At 45.9% G+C, this 14,139-nt stretch overlaps 1 protein-coding gene across 2 annotated transcripts in view; it reads right to left on the bottom strand.

The window, feature by feature from the left end:
* The window catches only part of LOC142560008 (uncharacterized), a 234,606-nt gene that overhangs the window by 5,824 nt on the left and 214,643 nt on the right, over positions 1-14,139 (bottom strand). For both annotated transcript variants that reach the window (XM_075671748.1, XM_075671747.1), the window contains one exon: positions 5,074-5,159. In XM_075671748.1, coding sequence (XP_075527863.1) covers positions 5,074-5,159 — 86 coding nt within the window. The remainder of the gene's footprint in view (positions 1-5,073; positions 5,160-14,139) is intronic.

Below are 14,139 nucleotides of genomic sequence, written 5' to 3'. Positions count from 1 at the left end.
TTCACTGACGGTGCACGTACCAATAAAACTACACAGCTGCACTCCATCGGTTAAAACCATGGTGGAACATTGGTTAAAACTACACATTTTGGACAGCGCCGTGGGTCACTCCGCGTGGTAGTTCAATATCCGCTGTATGCTGGTAGTGTTCTTTTAAATGGCAGTTACCACTGTTCAATGTTTTTTTTTTCAGTATCTTGCATTTGTCGGTTTATTTAAACATTTCTACATGAACTGCCCGGGCAATAGGTTATAACGGAGCTAACAGTTACTTTGGCTTCCAATTTTCGAATATTATAGAATTACGAACTATTTTCAAACAACCTTATGTTAAAGCATCGCACGTTATCAAAAGTGAAGGAAAATGGTTATTCAAGCTGTCTTTTAGGTTTTCCGGTAGAAGCCTAGGTAACAAGCCGCTATTTTTTTGCTTGTATTCTGTTATTTTAGTGTTTCTGGCCGTCCAGTCCTGCAGCACTTTTATATTTCACGTTATATATGTATGCAACCAGTGCTTCTTTCTTTGTAGCGATTTATCTGTCGTTCTTCGGAGGTATTGCGCATTCTTCTACATAATGAATCTGCGATTCTTTTTTTGTTTAAAATTGATCATCGGTGCCTAAATTGCTTAGCCGTTTTTTTTTTCTTTTTTGCCCTAGACAGACTCACCGTGGTACCCAATAACACACGTATAAATACACCTGCGTTTGACTATTCGAATTCGCAGATTCTTGTTACTCGCCCACTTCTAATTTTTCTCATGTTCTAAAAACGAAAAGTAGTGTTTCACAAACGGCTTCTGATCGTCTGCCACTGCGATGCAGGCTGTACAATGTCAGCTGCAACGCCGGACATTTCGCGTCTCGAAGTCGGGCTGGTGGTGTGACGCTCTCGAGGCAGCAGTGCAGTCATCTGCCTTCTAACTCTTTCATTTCATGCGACCAGCATTGTCCGACTTTTCTTTCCCGTTCTCTAACGTATCTCAACATTTTTCTGTGCGCCGATCCACTGGCATCCCATTCGAGCTACAAGTTTCCGTATCCGTAAGAACTGCCACAGGTCCTTGCATCCTCGGGGGCGATATACCGCTAAAGCACAGGTGGGGACAGGCAGTCCCGCAGGTGCACGAGTGCAACGACTCCCCTAGAACGTGATACACCTGTTCATCCTGCAGCACTCTGATGGTTTGAATTCTGCAGTTCCAATAACCCATGCTTGACCGCACATTAGGATACAATTATCCATCCCTAATATATTGCGGCTAATAGCCGCAACTCATTGCCGGTTGAAAGCACCACGAGGGCATTTACAATGATTTCATGTCAGAGTGCAGTATCATAGAAGTACTGTACAATTCATGGCGTAAGTATCTTGCTATCCACCGCCTACATACAGGCAGCTGAGTTGCAACGTGTTAAGCCACGTCGTGACTCGGTGCGTCTTCTTCACATATGCAGGCTCTGGAGCCGTCAGAAGCATTTTCACTCGTTGCGTTCGATTACGTAACGCATTGCATTACGATGATGAAGGCACCATCGCGGGCCGACATTCGCATGGGCTGCAATATGGCAAACCAGGCAATCTTGCAGTCCATGGCGTAACTACGACATTCGTCTACGTATCGAACAGGCATTTGAGCGAAACAGTAGCAGCGAACTTCCACTGGCGTGTAGCACAAGACATGTGAACACGACGCCATGGTGCAGCCTGACTATTTCTTTCCATTTCGCATCTCAGACGCACAGCTCCTGTGCATCTATAGGGCACGAAGAAATGTGTCCTGTCGCAGTTTAAAAACCTCTCCTGTGCTGGCTGCAGTGTCTTTCTTCATAGACGAACTCATGCCCAATCGCCATTCGTACAATGTCGTGCCTTATGTAAGGGAGCATACGAACGCGTGGCCTGCGCTCTGTGGCAGCTGCCTACGACGCCATCAAGCAACAGCTAAAGAAACCACGTCCGCTTCTGGCGTTATCTATTGGCAAACCAAATGACGACAGTGCTCGCACACCACACTCGATTTATTAGCGGCCGACGACGCGCTGCAGGCATCGCCCGTTGTGCGAGCGGAGAGAGCGTAATCTAGCAGCCATCATGTCCATCATCATCATCATCAGCCTGGTTACGACCACTGCAGGGCAAAGGCCTCTCCCATAATTCTCCAACTACGCCGGTCATGTACTAATTGTGGCCATGTTGTCCCTGCAAACTTCATAATCTCACCCGCCCATCTAACCTTCTGCCAGCACCTACGCTACGCTTCCCTCGTAATCTTCGCCTCTATCACCCGTCGACGAGGTCCCTGAATTCAAACCGGCAATCACCTTTAAAGAAATCGTACAGCTGTATCAGCTTAATCACGGCCGATACTTCCCCCCCCGCAAAGGCCTCAATAAGACGGAGGAGCGCTGGCTTCTCCGTCTCTACACAAATACCGTACTGTGCCAGGCGGTGCTGAAACACTTCAACCCGGCATTTTCGGGCGAGTGCCCGCACTGTGGGGAGGTGTTTGCGGACACATACCACATGGTGTGGGCATGCCCCTCTAACCCTGCTTTCCCCCCTAACCCCCACCCTACCCGAGAGGACTGGGAGGCCACCCTGCTCGGCTGCTCAACCCTCCAGGAACAACGTGCCCTGGTGGCCCGAGCCAAAGCCGCTGCAGAAGCCACGGGGGTCCCGGACTAGGGACCGCCCCCTAGACTTTGTAAGGGCTGGGCCCTTAGGGCTCAGCTCGCGGCTCTCTTGTAAATAGAAATAAAGTTTGTAACCAACCAACCATCCCTCCTCATTACATGTCCTGTCCATTTCTCTTTCTTGATTTCAACTAAGATGTCATGAACTCGCGTTTGTTCCTTCACCCAATCTGCTCTTTTCTTATCCCTTAACGTTACACCCATCATTCTTCTTTCCACAGCTCGTTGCGTCGTCCTCAATTTAAGCAGAACCGCTTTCGTAAACCTCCACGTTTCTGCCCCGTACGTGAGTACTGGTAAGACACAGCCTTTATACACTTTTCTCTTGAGGGATAATGGCAACCTGCTGTTCATAATCTGATATTGCCTACCAAAGGCACCCCAGCCCATCCTTATTCTTCTGATTATTCCTGATCCGGATCCGCGCTGACTACCTGCCTTAAGTAGATGTATTCCCCTACTACTTCCAGTGCCTCGCTACCTATCGTAAACTGCTGATCTTTTCTGAGACTGTTAAACATTACTTTAGTTTTCTGCACATAAATTTTTAGACCCACCCTTCTGCTTTGCCTCTCCCTTCAGCATGCATTGTATGCATTACAATTGGTCCCCTGAGTTACTAAGCAAGGCAATATCATCAGCGAATCGCAAGTTACTGAGGTATTCTTCCCAATCCAGGTCTCTGAATACCTCCTGTAAACACGCTGTGAATAGCATTGGAGAGATCGTATCTCCCTGCCTGACTATTTTTTTTATTGGGATTTTGATGCTTTCTTTATGGAAAACTACGGTGGCTGGTGGAGCCGCTAAAGATATCTTTCAGTATTTCTCAACGCTTGTCCGCCGGCGTATAACTGGTTATTTCGTTTGCCAATAGATGACGCCGAAAGCGGACGTGCTTTCTCAAGCTGTCGGTTGATGGCGCTGTAAGCAGCCGCCACAGAGCGCAGGCCACGCGCTCGCGTATATTCCCTTTAATAAGGGACGACAGTCAGTGTGCATGTGTAGCCGATAGAGCGCAGCGGTAACGCAAAGGCGGCTCGCAGATGCGGAAACTGCCCCCTTTCTTGCTGCGAGTTTAACGTGCGTCCACCGTTTAACGCAGATAACGCTCCCACCTTCCATGAGCGAACACCAGTCGCGCGCCGGCGCTGGCCTCCTCGCCCTCGCCGACCTCCTCACCCGCGCGATCTGGGCGATAGCGGCGTTCGCGTCACCCATCTGGTCGCCTTTCGTAAAGCGATAAACGTGCCGCTCCGTTAGCCGAGTGGATAGAGTGTCGAGCTCGCACTCGCAAGGGCCCACGTTCGATTCCTGGAGTCAGGCAGCGACGAGCTGGAGAGCAGAAGGGTTTCGGCGTGGTCCGCCACTCGGACGGGGCGGGGGACAGGGGATTCTTTGTGCTTTTTCGCACAAAGTCTCCTCTCGCGTCCCCGGGGGTACCCAAGTCGGGCAGGGTGCCCTTAATTCTTTTTTTCATGCATCCTCCATTTATCGGGACGGCCCCGGCTTTCGCGCTAGCGCCATGCAACTCCTTCACGGTGGACGAAAAAACAGCGCGAAAAGACAAGGAGGCGACAAACACACGCCTTGTCTTTTCGCGCTGTTATTCGTTCACCATGAAATAGTTGCATGTCGCTAGCGCAAAAGTATTCATTCGTTCACAACAAATGACCTTTCATATACAACTACTGGCCATGTTCATAACTCGCTGTGCGGTAGTTTATATATGTTTTTTTTCTGTGTTTTTTTTTTTTACCGAGCGCGACGCACTTTGACTGATACGTGAAGAACACAGCTCCACGCACTTCTGCACAGGTTCAAATTCAACGTTTTTTTTTTTTTTTTTTTACAGCGCCGTGGGTCCCTCCTTGAAATGGCAAGTGTTCACTAAACGAATTTTTTTTTTTTTTCTGCCGGGGTATCTAGTGCTCCTTAGGTTATTTAGAAAGTTCTTTATGATGTGCCTGGGGAATATCTTCTAAGGCAGCAAACTAATTTATTTTGGCTCACATTCAGGAAAGGGGATAGTGTCCTTATTCATACAAAGGGTTTGGCTTAGGTGCTCACGCGGCCTTAAATCAGTCTTAAATTTTTTGACAAAGCCATGCTGGCCGGTCTCCTGCAAATACTGCTGCAGCGACTAATAGAATGATTGCTTTTTGCTATTTTTTTTTTTTTTGCCTTGATCGCTATCTCTTACATATCCACCAGGACGACTTGCACGATGCGCCCCGCTCCTTCGCGCTAGAGATCATTCAAGTACCGCACATTGAGCCACATTCGGGGCCGACTGCGCGGTATTCAATTCGCTAGCGCGAAGGGAAGCGCACCTGGCAAGCCGCCCGCCACACGTGACGGAGAAGGCTGCACACACCTGGGTGAGCTGGCGAGAAGGACACCTGGTGGCGACGACACGAAACATGGTGCCAGTTTCCGCGATGCCACAAGCAGCACACCTTCCTGCACATTAAAATAAGAGAATAACTTTATTAAGGATGCGCGAACGTTCTACACTAAATGCTCGACAAATTCATGAATATTGATAAACCACCAAATATTTAGCAACAACCTACAGCTAAACGGTCGCACATTGTCGAAAGTGAAATAAAACGGTTATTCAACCCTTGTTCTAGGTTTTTGGCGCGGAAGCCTGCATGAGAAGCTGATATTTTATTGCTTGTTGCTGTCATTTAGTGTTCTTGGCAGGCTGGTCATGCAATAGTTTTATATCTTCCCTACATCTTCCTCAAATTCGATCTTTCTCTTTTGTGAGGTCAAGTAGGAGGGCTAAATTTTTTCTATTTTCGTCAAACACACTGGTAATGCTACAGAGTACTTGCATGCGTTATTTTTTCGAAGGCCACAGTTCACCTACACACTTTACAATTTGCCTACGCATTACCCAAGTGCCTGGCCCTTAATTTCACCAAACATAAATGAGGTGCCTCATTGATTTCAATGAGAACGCCGGTAAAACGTTCTATAACGCCTGGAAATTGTAAAAAAAAGAGGGTTCGCAAATTATTTGTACAGCTCCTATTGAAGACAGAATCGCTTTACTTTCGCGACACATTGCACAAAACATTCCTGCCATTTGTGTAACCAGAGACATCTCGCGACATAGCAGCTGTTCATGGGAGTGAGGCACTTGCGAACAGGTTAACTTGTGCTTGGGTAGTTGGTTAATATTTCACGAAGCACAAAGAGACAACTGGACATCACGAACACTTGTTTAAGAATTTCTTTGCAAACATCTCTATATGATGCATGCATTTAACTTTGCACAGAGAATTGCCATATAATGCTCCCCACTGTTGCTAAGTTTCATCCTGAGGATGATGGTGTACGATTTTTTTTTTCGTGCAAGGGCCACTGATGGCCAAAGAGCGCCAAGAAGTGGTGTGTGGAAGTCGATGATGCGGTGAATGACAAATTTCAGATGTAGCGATGGTGTATACAGGCCTAAAATATTCCCTGTAATGTATGTGAAATGTGCAAGTATTAAAGTACTGTTAACACGAGTGATGTGAACGATGACTATAAGATATATTCTAAAATGAAATAACACGAAAAAAATGTATCGGTTCACTAGCAGTACTGCCTCACTAAGACCCTTGAGCACAAAAGTCTCGAGCCACGTACTGAACAATAACTCATACCTTACTAGTAAGCTACTGGTAACAGTAAGTTCGCAGCTCCATTACAAGTCTCTCGGGCTAATAATATGCACCACAACATCACTTAAATATTTAAGCACTTCCTTCGTTTCACGTGAAGGTTCTAGGCCAAGAAACAGTACCGGACATAAGGGAATGTGTTGTTTGTACGCCAAAGGAAAATTCCTTATTCAATCGCTGGAGTTCCGCTTCCCGGAACTCCAGCGAGATGTGCAGTACGGTCAGGCTTCCACAACATCTGCCACAAAGGGGGGTTAATCACCAGCTAAAAGGTATTAATGAGTACCATATGTATACGCCCTATTCTGAGGGACCAAAATAACTTCAGATCATTGCGGCTTAATTCCGTGGAGCGTATTCAGTGTTTGGTCATCTCACAAGTGTTGCTAAAGTTCCTGAGCCTTTTTTACGTAGGAATGGCTTCAAGTATGTAGCAGAAACGGGTATGAATGGATTCCTAGGTTTCGTTGCTACTTTATGTGCGAGTTAGTCACCCCTTATACACTTGTTTCCACGCACCCAACATATTACAACCTGTTGGTTAGATGCACACGTATTGCACAGCAGTGAATAGAAGTCGCTTGTTACAGGATTTTTCCGTTTTCGTGACGATTGTAAAGTTTTCACCATACTCAAGGAATCTACGAATATGATGGCCTTTGGGAGCTTTGCTTTCTTAATGTGTTTAGTAGCCGACAGTACTGCATAGGCCTCTGCCATGAAGATGCTGGTTTCGAGAAGCAGAACGTCGGATTCCGAAAACGATGGGCCGACAACAGCGAAAGAGAGGCCGGCTTGTGACTTTGACGCATCTGTGTAAAACTCTGGGCAGGTCTACTTCGACTGGAGCTCTGCAAAGTGCATATGTATGTGCGCATCTGGAACGTGTTTGGTAACATCTACAAATGATGTGTCCAATACAATGATTTGCCATTGCCATGGCGGTACATTAGGCGACGTTGGAGGGTTGGGACGCAGATTTCATCACTAAATCTTCTGACCCACATTGAAAAAAATATCTCACTGAGGATATATTATGGAATAGTGCAGCACATTCCACATCGTTAACGTATGTGTAGAAAGTATGTCGGGGGTTGTACTGCACTTTGATGATGATGATGATATGTGGTTTTTAATGGCGCAAGGGCCAGTTATGGCCAAAGAGCGCCATGTCCATGTTAATGAGTTTGCAATGAAATCATGAGTTCGATGAAGTTGGTGTGACGTGGCTGTAAAGGGGCCTTAAAAATGTTCGCGCTAAAGTGCGCAAAATCTGTACAATAAGATTATGGCGATGTCTATGACGTGTACTATGAACATTTAAGGTGGATTTAAAAAGAATGATACGATGCGTAAAAATATATAAGGTTATAAGATATGCTAGAGCACTGCTGCCTCCTTAGAGCCCTTGAAGAACAAGGGCCTGGAGGCATGTGCTATGCAAAACTTATCGCAGTGGCATCCTCTGGAGCGAGGATGCTCTACGAATTTAATGGGCATATAACGTGTAGTACGACATCATTTAAATAGTTGAGGATTGCCTTGGTGTCAAAAAGCGGTTCCTTGCCGAGAAACATAGCCGGGTGTAGAGGGATGTTGTAATGGTAAGCAAGCGGAAAATGTTTCTTTCTCTCCGTTTCGGCTTCCCGACACTCCAGGAGCACGTGGAGGACGGTAAGCCTCTCGCCGCATCTACCACAGATTGGAGGTTCACTTCCAGTAAGCAGATAATTATGGGTGCCAAATGTGTGTCCTATTCTGAGGCGACAGAATAGGACATCTGTTCGCCGAGATTTTGTTGGGGAGGGCCAAAAACCTAACTGTGGCTTTATAACGTGCAGTTTATTATCTATCTCTTCGTCCCACATGCGTTGCCAGTGGTTTCGCAGTTTTTTTCGTATGTAAGGTTTCAGATCTGTGAAGGGTACCAAAGCAGTATTATTAACGGCAGGGAGTGCAATTGACGTAGCCATCTGGTCTGCCAAAGCGTTACCTTCGATTCCCCTGTGGCCGGGTACCCAGCATATGATGATTTGCTGGTTAGATAGATAAGCTTTGCACATGTCGGAATAGACCTCAGTAAGTACTGGATTTTTATGTTTGTAGGGTGACGTTAAGGCCTTCACCACACTTAGGGAGTCTGTATATATAACGGCTTTTTGGAGTTTTGCTTTCTTTATATGCTTTACAGCCGACCATACAGCGTAGGCCTCTGCCGTAAATATACTTATTTCTGGATGTAGTACATCGGATTCCGAAAAAGAAGGACCAACGGCTGCATATGATACTCCGCCATGTGACTTGGAAGCGTCTGTGTAGAACTCTGTGCATGAGTGTTTGTACTGAAGTTCTAGGAAATGCATTCGAATTTCAACCTCTGGAGCATGCTTTGAAACTTTTACAAAGGATACGTCGCATTCTATGACCTGCCAGTCCCAAGGAGGTAATAGCTTGGGTGGGCGCATTAAGCGGTGCTCCAGGAGTGGGACATGCATTTCATCGCTAAGCTCCTTCACGCGCAGCGAGAAAGGCTGTCTTATGGACTTTGAGGAAATATGTGAAACTACTGTATGTTCCGTGTAGGTGGAGTGACCACTCGTCAGATTCAACGCATAGGCTCTCCATAGGCTTTCTTCTGAAGGCGCATGTGGCTAGGCGCATACCCAGATGGTAGACGGTATCCAGAGCCTAAGCGTGCTCGACGTTTCAGGGTGACATACCACGGAACCGCAATGAAAATGTGATCGAAAAAGGCTCTTCTAGAGGTTTAATGAGCACTGCCTGTCACTTCCCCACGTAGTATGAGACATAATCTTCAGAAAATTTATTGCTTTTCGTCATTTTGCCTTGAGATATTTGATATGTGGAATGAAGGTTCATTTCAAATCAAGCAAGATGCCTCAAATTATGCAGATCCCACGCACTGTGGCAATCGATGTAAGCGAAGCTTTCCATGCTGAATGCTTGATTGACGATAATTAGCGGTGATGTTGACGGCTAAAGCTCAATTTCTTCAACGTTTAGGCTAATATACGGGAGTGGTGAGTTGATGTTAAACGTTATCTTGCGTGCACCACTGCTGTTTGTCTGCGTAGTACAGAGAACATACAGGGAGAGGTGTTCGCTTGAGTTGTGCACTCTATCAGTTGTGCACCCTATTTTATAAACTCTGAGAGGGTTGAGCGTTGTCATTTACTCACATGGCACATCGCACTGTGGCAGAAGTATTAAACTTGAATTGGATAATGGGGCTGTACACCGAACCACATTCGATCGTCTGGTAAAGGCTGGTTATCCCAAGCAGTTGCTAGTGTCAGTGTAGTGTCAGTGCACTTGTGGCCTTGGTACTGGATGCAACACATCCTTCTACCCACAGGTGTCATGTATTATGTGAGCCCCAGTTCTTTTGAATTCATGTAACCAACAAAAGTTCCACTTGAAAGGATATTCGCCACCATTACCATGAGTACAGGGCAAGGCATTGATTAACCTTGCTCAGCTATTATGCAAAACTATTTTACATACAAATGCGGTAATTAGTATACACGCTAAAAGCTTCATGGAATAACATTTTTGATCTGCATCTAACAATGATTGTTATCTTGCTTTAACTCAAGATGCCTTTCAACCTGCGCTGCATTCTGTGACTGACCACTCCAACGATCACAGCAGAATCGCTACACAGGTGTGTTCTTTTTGTGGTTCTGAGTACTGATGTTTTTGCAGTTTATGTTTGATGTAAGTGCACAGATCCACTGAAAAACAGGTTAAAAGATGAGCTGACAGGCATTGTCTCCAAACGTTTGTTGGGAAGGACAGGTTTTGTTACAATTTGTCATTATAGGACTACAAGAGAGTGTGCGGTACAGCATTGTACCGTAGAAGAATCCGAGACATCATACGAAAACCTGTACTAAACTAGGGACTGTACTGAAATGTTATGAGTGAGACCATTTTTTAAGAGTGACAATTGTCTTTTGGAGGATAAAACTATTCCTTTGGTTACTCTGCCTCATTGCTTGAACTCAACTGATGTGTCCTGCGAAACAGTTTGCATTCATATTTGATACAATGTGCAGCAAAATGTGAAGATAGGGCTGCAAATCTGTAAGGGCCTACTATTTAAGTAGCAACCAGTCTGCCCAGTGTATTGCAGCCTTAGGAAAATGAAACGTGGTACACTGCACCACATGCACACACAACTAACCTTTAATTCGTGGGCATTTGTAGACAGTGCTTGTGCAGGACTGGGCAACTGGCTGTTTTGTTCGTGATTGAAATAACTAGGTATGTACATCAAGACTGTTTGGGAAGCCACTATTTTTTTCATTCAGTGTAATAGTCCATAAATGTAGGGGATTCTCATGATCAACGTTTTCTCTGCCACACTTTCGTTTTTCGTTTCTTGCACTCCTGCCTTGCCGGCTGCGAGACGCTTCAGGCCGGCTGAAGAGATAGTGGTAGCCTAGTAGCTGGCCTTGGAAAGTTATTTTTTTTTATTTATTAAGAGCCAACTGGCCTTGGCCCCTGCTGAACGGGCACATCAAAAGGCACGGGATATTTGACAAGGTTCGAATGACTTCGAAAGAAGTATATGAGGGTTCTTTTTAACTCATCTCTGTCTGCTGAGACCAAATCATGTGAGATTTTAATGAAGCAACGCTCAGGTTGGAAAACTGCAAGGCTCTGTGGGTACTCAAACACCATCATTGCTTCAGCTAGCTGAAGTGCCTCCATGACATTAAAGCAAAAGCGAAAGACATGGGAAAGGAAAGGTTGGTGGACAAACGGCTCTTTGTGTTAACTATGTAGGTTCAAGGGCTACCATACTTAGTAAGAAAATGTGTTCCTGATACAGCGTGAACATAGCGTTAATGCTGAAGAACAAACTGGCCCCATATGCCTAGTCCTACACAAGCACACGCACAGAAAAAGGATGCTTGTTGGCCTTGAGGGCCACCACTGGAGATATCGACTGCTATCGCTATGACATAGAATGTGCCGTCACATGACAGCTTTGCTGCAGTTCGCTGGCTGGGCAATTGAAATCTCGAATGTAAGGTTGTAAATAATGTATCAATCATAACACAAGGCAGCAACTGAGTAGTCCACTCTTACAACATGGATAACTGCTCAGTGCTGCAGTGCCAGATGTATTCAACCAAGCCTGGTGTGAGTTCTTATGCGTACCCCAAATTCATGCCGCCGCTATATGATTAGTTCATAAAGTTACTAAATATGAAATGATATGGTCATCGAAAGAGTCGTGCAAGCCATGCACACAGGGCTTGTATAGTGCTCATTTGGTATGACATCAGTCGAAACACCCTGTCCAGAGGTTCTGGCAGAAGTATGGATTGAGAAGACAAAAATATAAGCTGTTCAAGTTGCACATGTAATAAACCGAGTTTAAAACTTAATCAGTGAATTTCTGTTAATTAGTCGACTGCGCATTTCAATTTTTTGTGCAAGTACTGTCCACCTCTTAAAGTAGATCAGCCCATGAATTAGAATTGTGCTACGTGCCGCAGAACACCTTTCAAAATTTTTGAAAAAGTATGCTGGAACATCCAGTATTTATATTGACGAGATCTTCGCCCTTTGTTTCATAAGGTTTAGATATTTCATCTATGTTGTCCATCCATTTGTTCAAATCTGGGAATTTTAATTTCATACCTTTTTGGCTACTTTTAATCGCTTGAATATTGGTGGATCGCTCATCTGATGTTTTGGGGGATTGCAATAGGCATATGTGCATTTCTTTGATAAAGCGAAACGTGACCTTCAATTGCCCTGCAGCATCCTCAGGCAGTGTTTTGATATCTGGAAGGTTATCCGATCTATTGTTGGGCCCAGTGTTTGTCTGAACAAAGCCGGAAAATAAGGCCAGTGAAGAAGTTAATTATTCGTACTAGTCAAATATTCTCGCCAAAGACCTGCGGGCATGGGAACCGCAATAGCAACTGGTCATCACTGTTTTCTAGCGTGGAACGAAATTTTATTACACACCTGCATGGCACAGACGGCAATAGAGCGGGCCACGTCAATTCTATTGGAGAATTTAATTTTCCTAATATCGATTGGTCAAGCCGGCTTACAAGCAACGGCTACATCAAGGGAATGGAACAACTTCCTTGACGTCTGCCTCAACATTAACTTGCCTCAAGTGCTCACAGAACCAACCCGTGTCACCGATAACTGCCAAAATATTCTAGACCTTCTCTTAACAAGTAATCCCGAGGGCGTGTCATCCATTGCGTATCTTCCCGAAATCAGTGACCATAAAGTCATTCATGTCGACTTCGTAATTAAACCCGTTTTGACCCCGACTGTTAAAAAGACGATTCGTTTGTATGAAAATTTAAGGGAAATTATGAAGCAAATAATGATGAACTAACGCAATTTCACCCTAGTTTTGCAAGTACCTTTACGTACAAAATGGGTGAAACCATGGGTGAAAATTGGCTCATTGTCAAAGAGAAACTAAATCTAAGTTGGCAAATACATTCCCCAAATTAACATTCATTCCAATTCAGCACAACCTTGGTTCAATAAAGCACTGAAGCGATTAGAAAACAAGAAAGAACTTCTTTTCCGCGCAGCTAAGTCCCGTAGCACTCCTGACGCATGGAATAAATACAAAGACGCTGAAACTGCCCATCTGGAAGCCATATATCATGCCAAACGCTCATTCTTTTATTTTGATGTGCCGAACATGCTTAAGAACGACCCAAAAAACTTTGGCAAGTCTTAAGTCCACAGGACACGCGAACTATTACCCTACCAAATGAATCAGGTGATGCCCTAACCGACGCTTAATGTGCTCTCTTCTTCAACACAACCCTTGCATCAGTTTTTACTCAAGAAACTGTACTGTCATTTTATATTCCCCATGCGAACTTTCAACGTACCATGCCATGCACTTCGTACGCACTTCGAGGCCCGTGGTAGCCGAACAGGTTGCAATCGCGCTGGCTGTGCTCGATGGTCGCAGAGAGGCAATATATAGTGATTCCAAGGCAGCCATTAAGGCCTACCAAACCGGCATGGTCTCCCCCCAGGCCCTCCGCATTCTCCAAAGCGCCAAAAGTATCTCTCCGCATTCTCTCATTTGGTTTCCCGCTCCCTTGGGGTCGATTGAGGGTTCTCCCTCTAACCCTAACGAGGGCGCACACGAGGCCGCGCGAGGACTCACTGACCGCGCCGCCTCAGCAGTCGCCCAGCCCCGCGGGGAACCCTTGCTTACGTTTAATGAGATCACCACGCACTACTATCTGTCACGACGGGTCTTCCCCCTCCCGCACCCCGCCTTATGTAGGGCGCGGGCGGTTACCCTTCGACTTCTACAAGCCCGTGCATACCCTAACCTCGCGGTTCTTCATGACATATACCCCGAAAGATATACCAGTGCGGACTGCCCTGCCTGTGGACTAAGGGCAACATTGGACCATGTGTTGTGGGAGTGTGAAGCCATCGGCTCCTCCTTCAGCGAGGATAGGTGGGCTGCGCTCTTGGGCAGCCCCGAACTCAACGACCAAACCCTGGCCGTCCAGATTGCCCGCGATCGGGCCGTCAAGCTGGGCTTGGCGGTCCCTACGTGGGACTAGCCGGGTGGCGCGGGGTCTTCCCTGCGTCTTCTCTGGACCAAAATAAAGTTACTTCACTCACTCACTCATATTTGTGCAGTATATTTCTGTCTTCTATTTTCACCGTCAGTTTTAACGGGCGTGCTGCCTCCAGGTTGGAAACACGGAAAGGTCGTT

The sequence above is a fragment of the Dermacentor variabilis genome, chromosome 10 (genome assembly GCF_050947875.1).
Source record: "Dermacentor variabilis isolate Ectoservices chromosome 10, ASM5094787v1, whole genome shotgun sequence".
Classification (NCBI taxonomy): Eukaryota; Metazoa; Arthropoda; class Arachnida; order Ixodida; family Ixodidae; genus Dermacentor; species Dermacentor variabilis.
The sequence above is the reverse complement of the archived record's forward strand: the minus strand, read 5'-3'. Positions and strand labels throughout refer to the sequence as shown.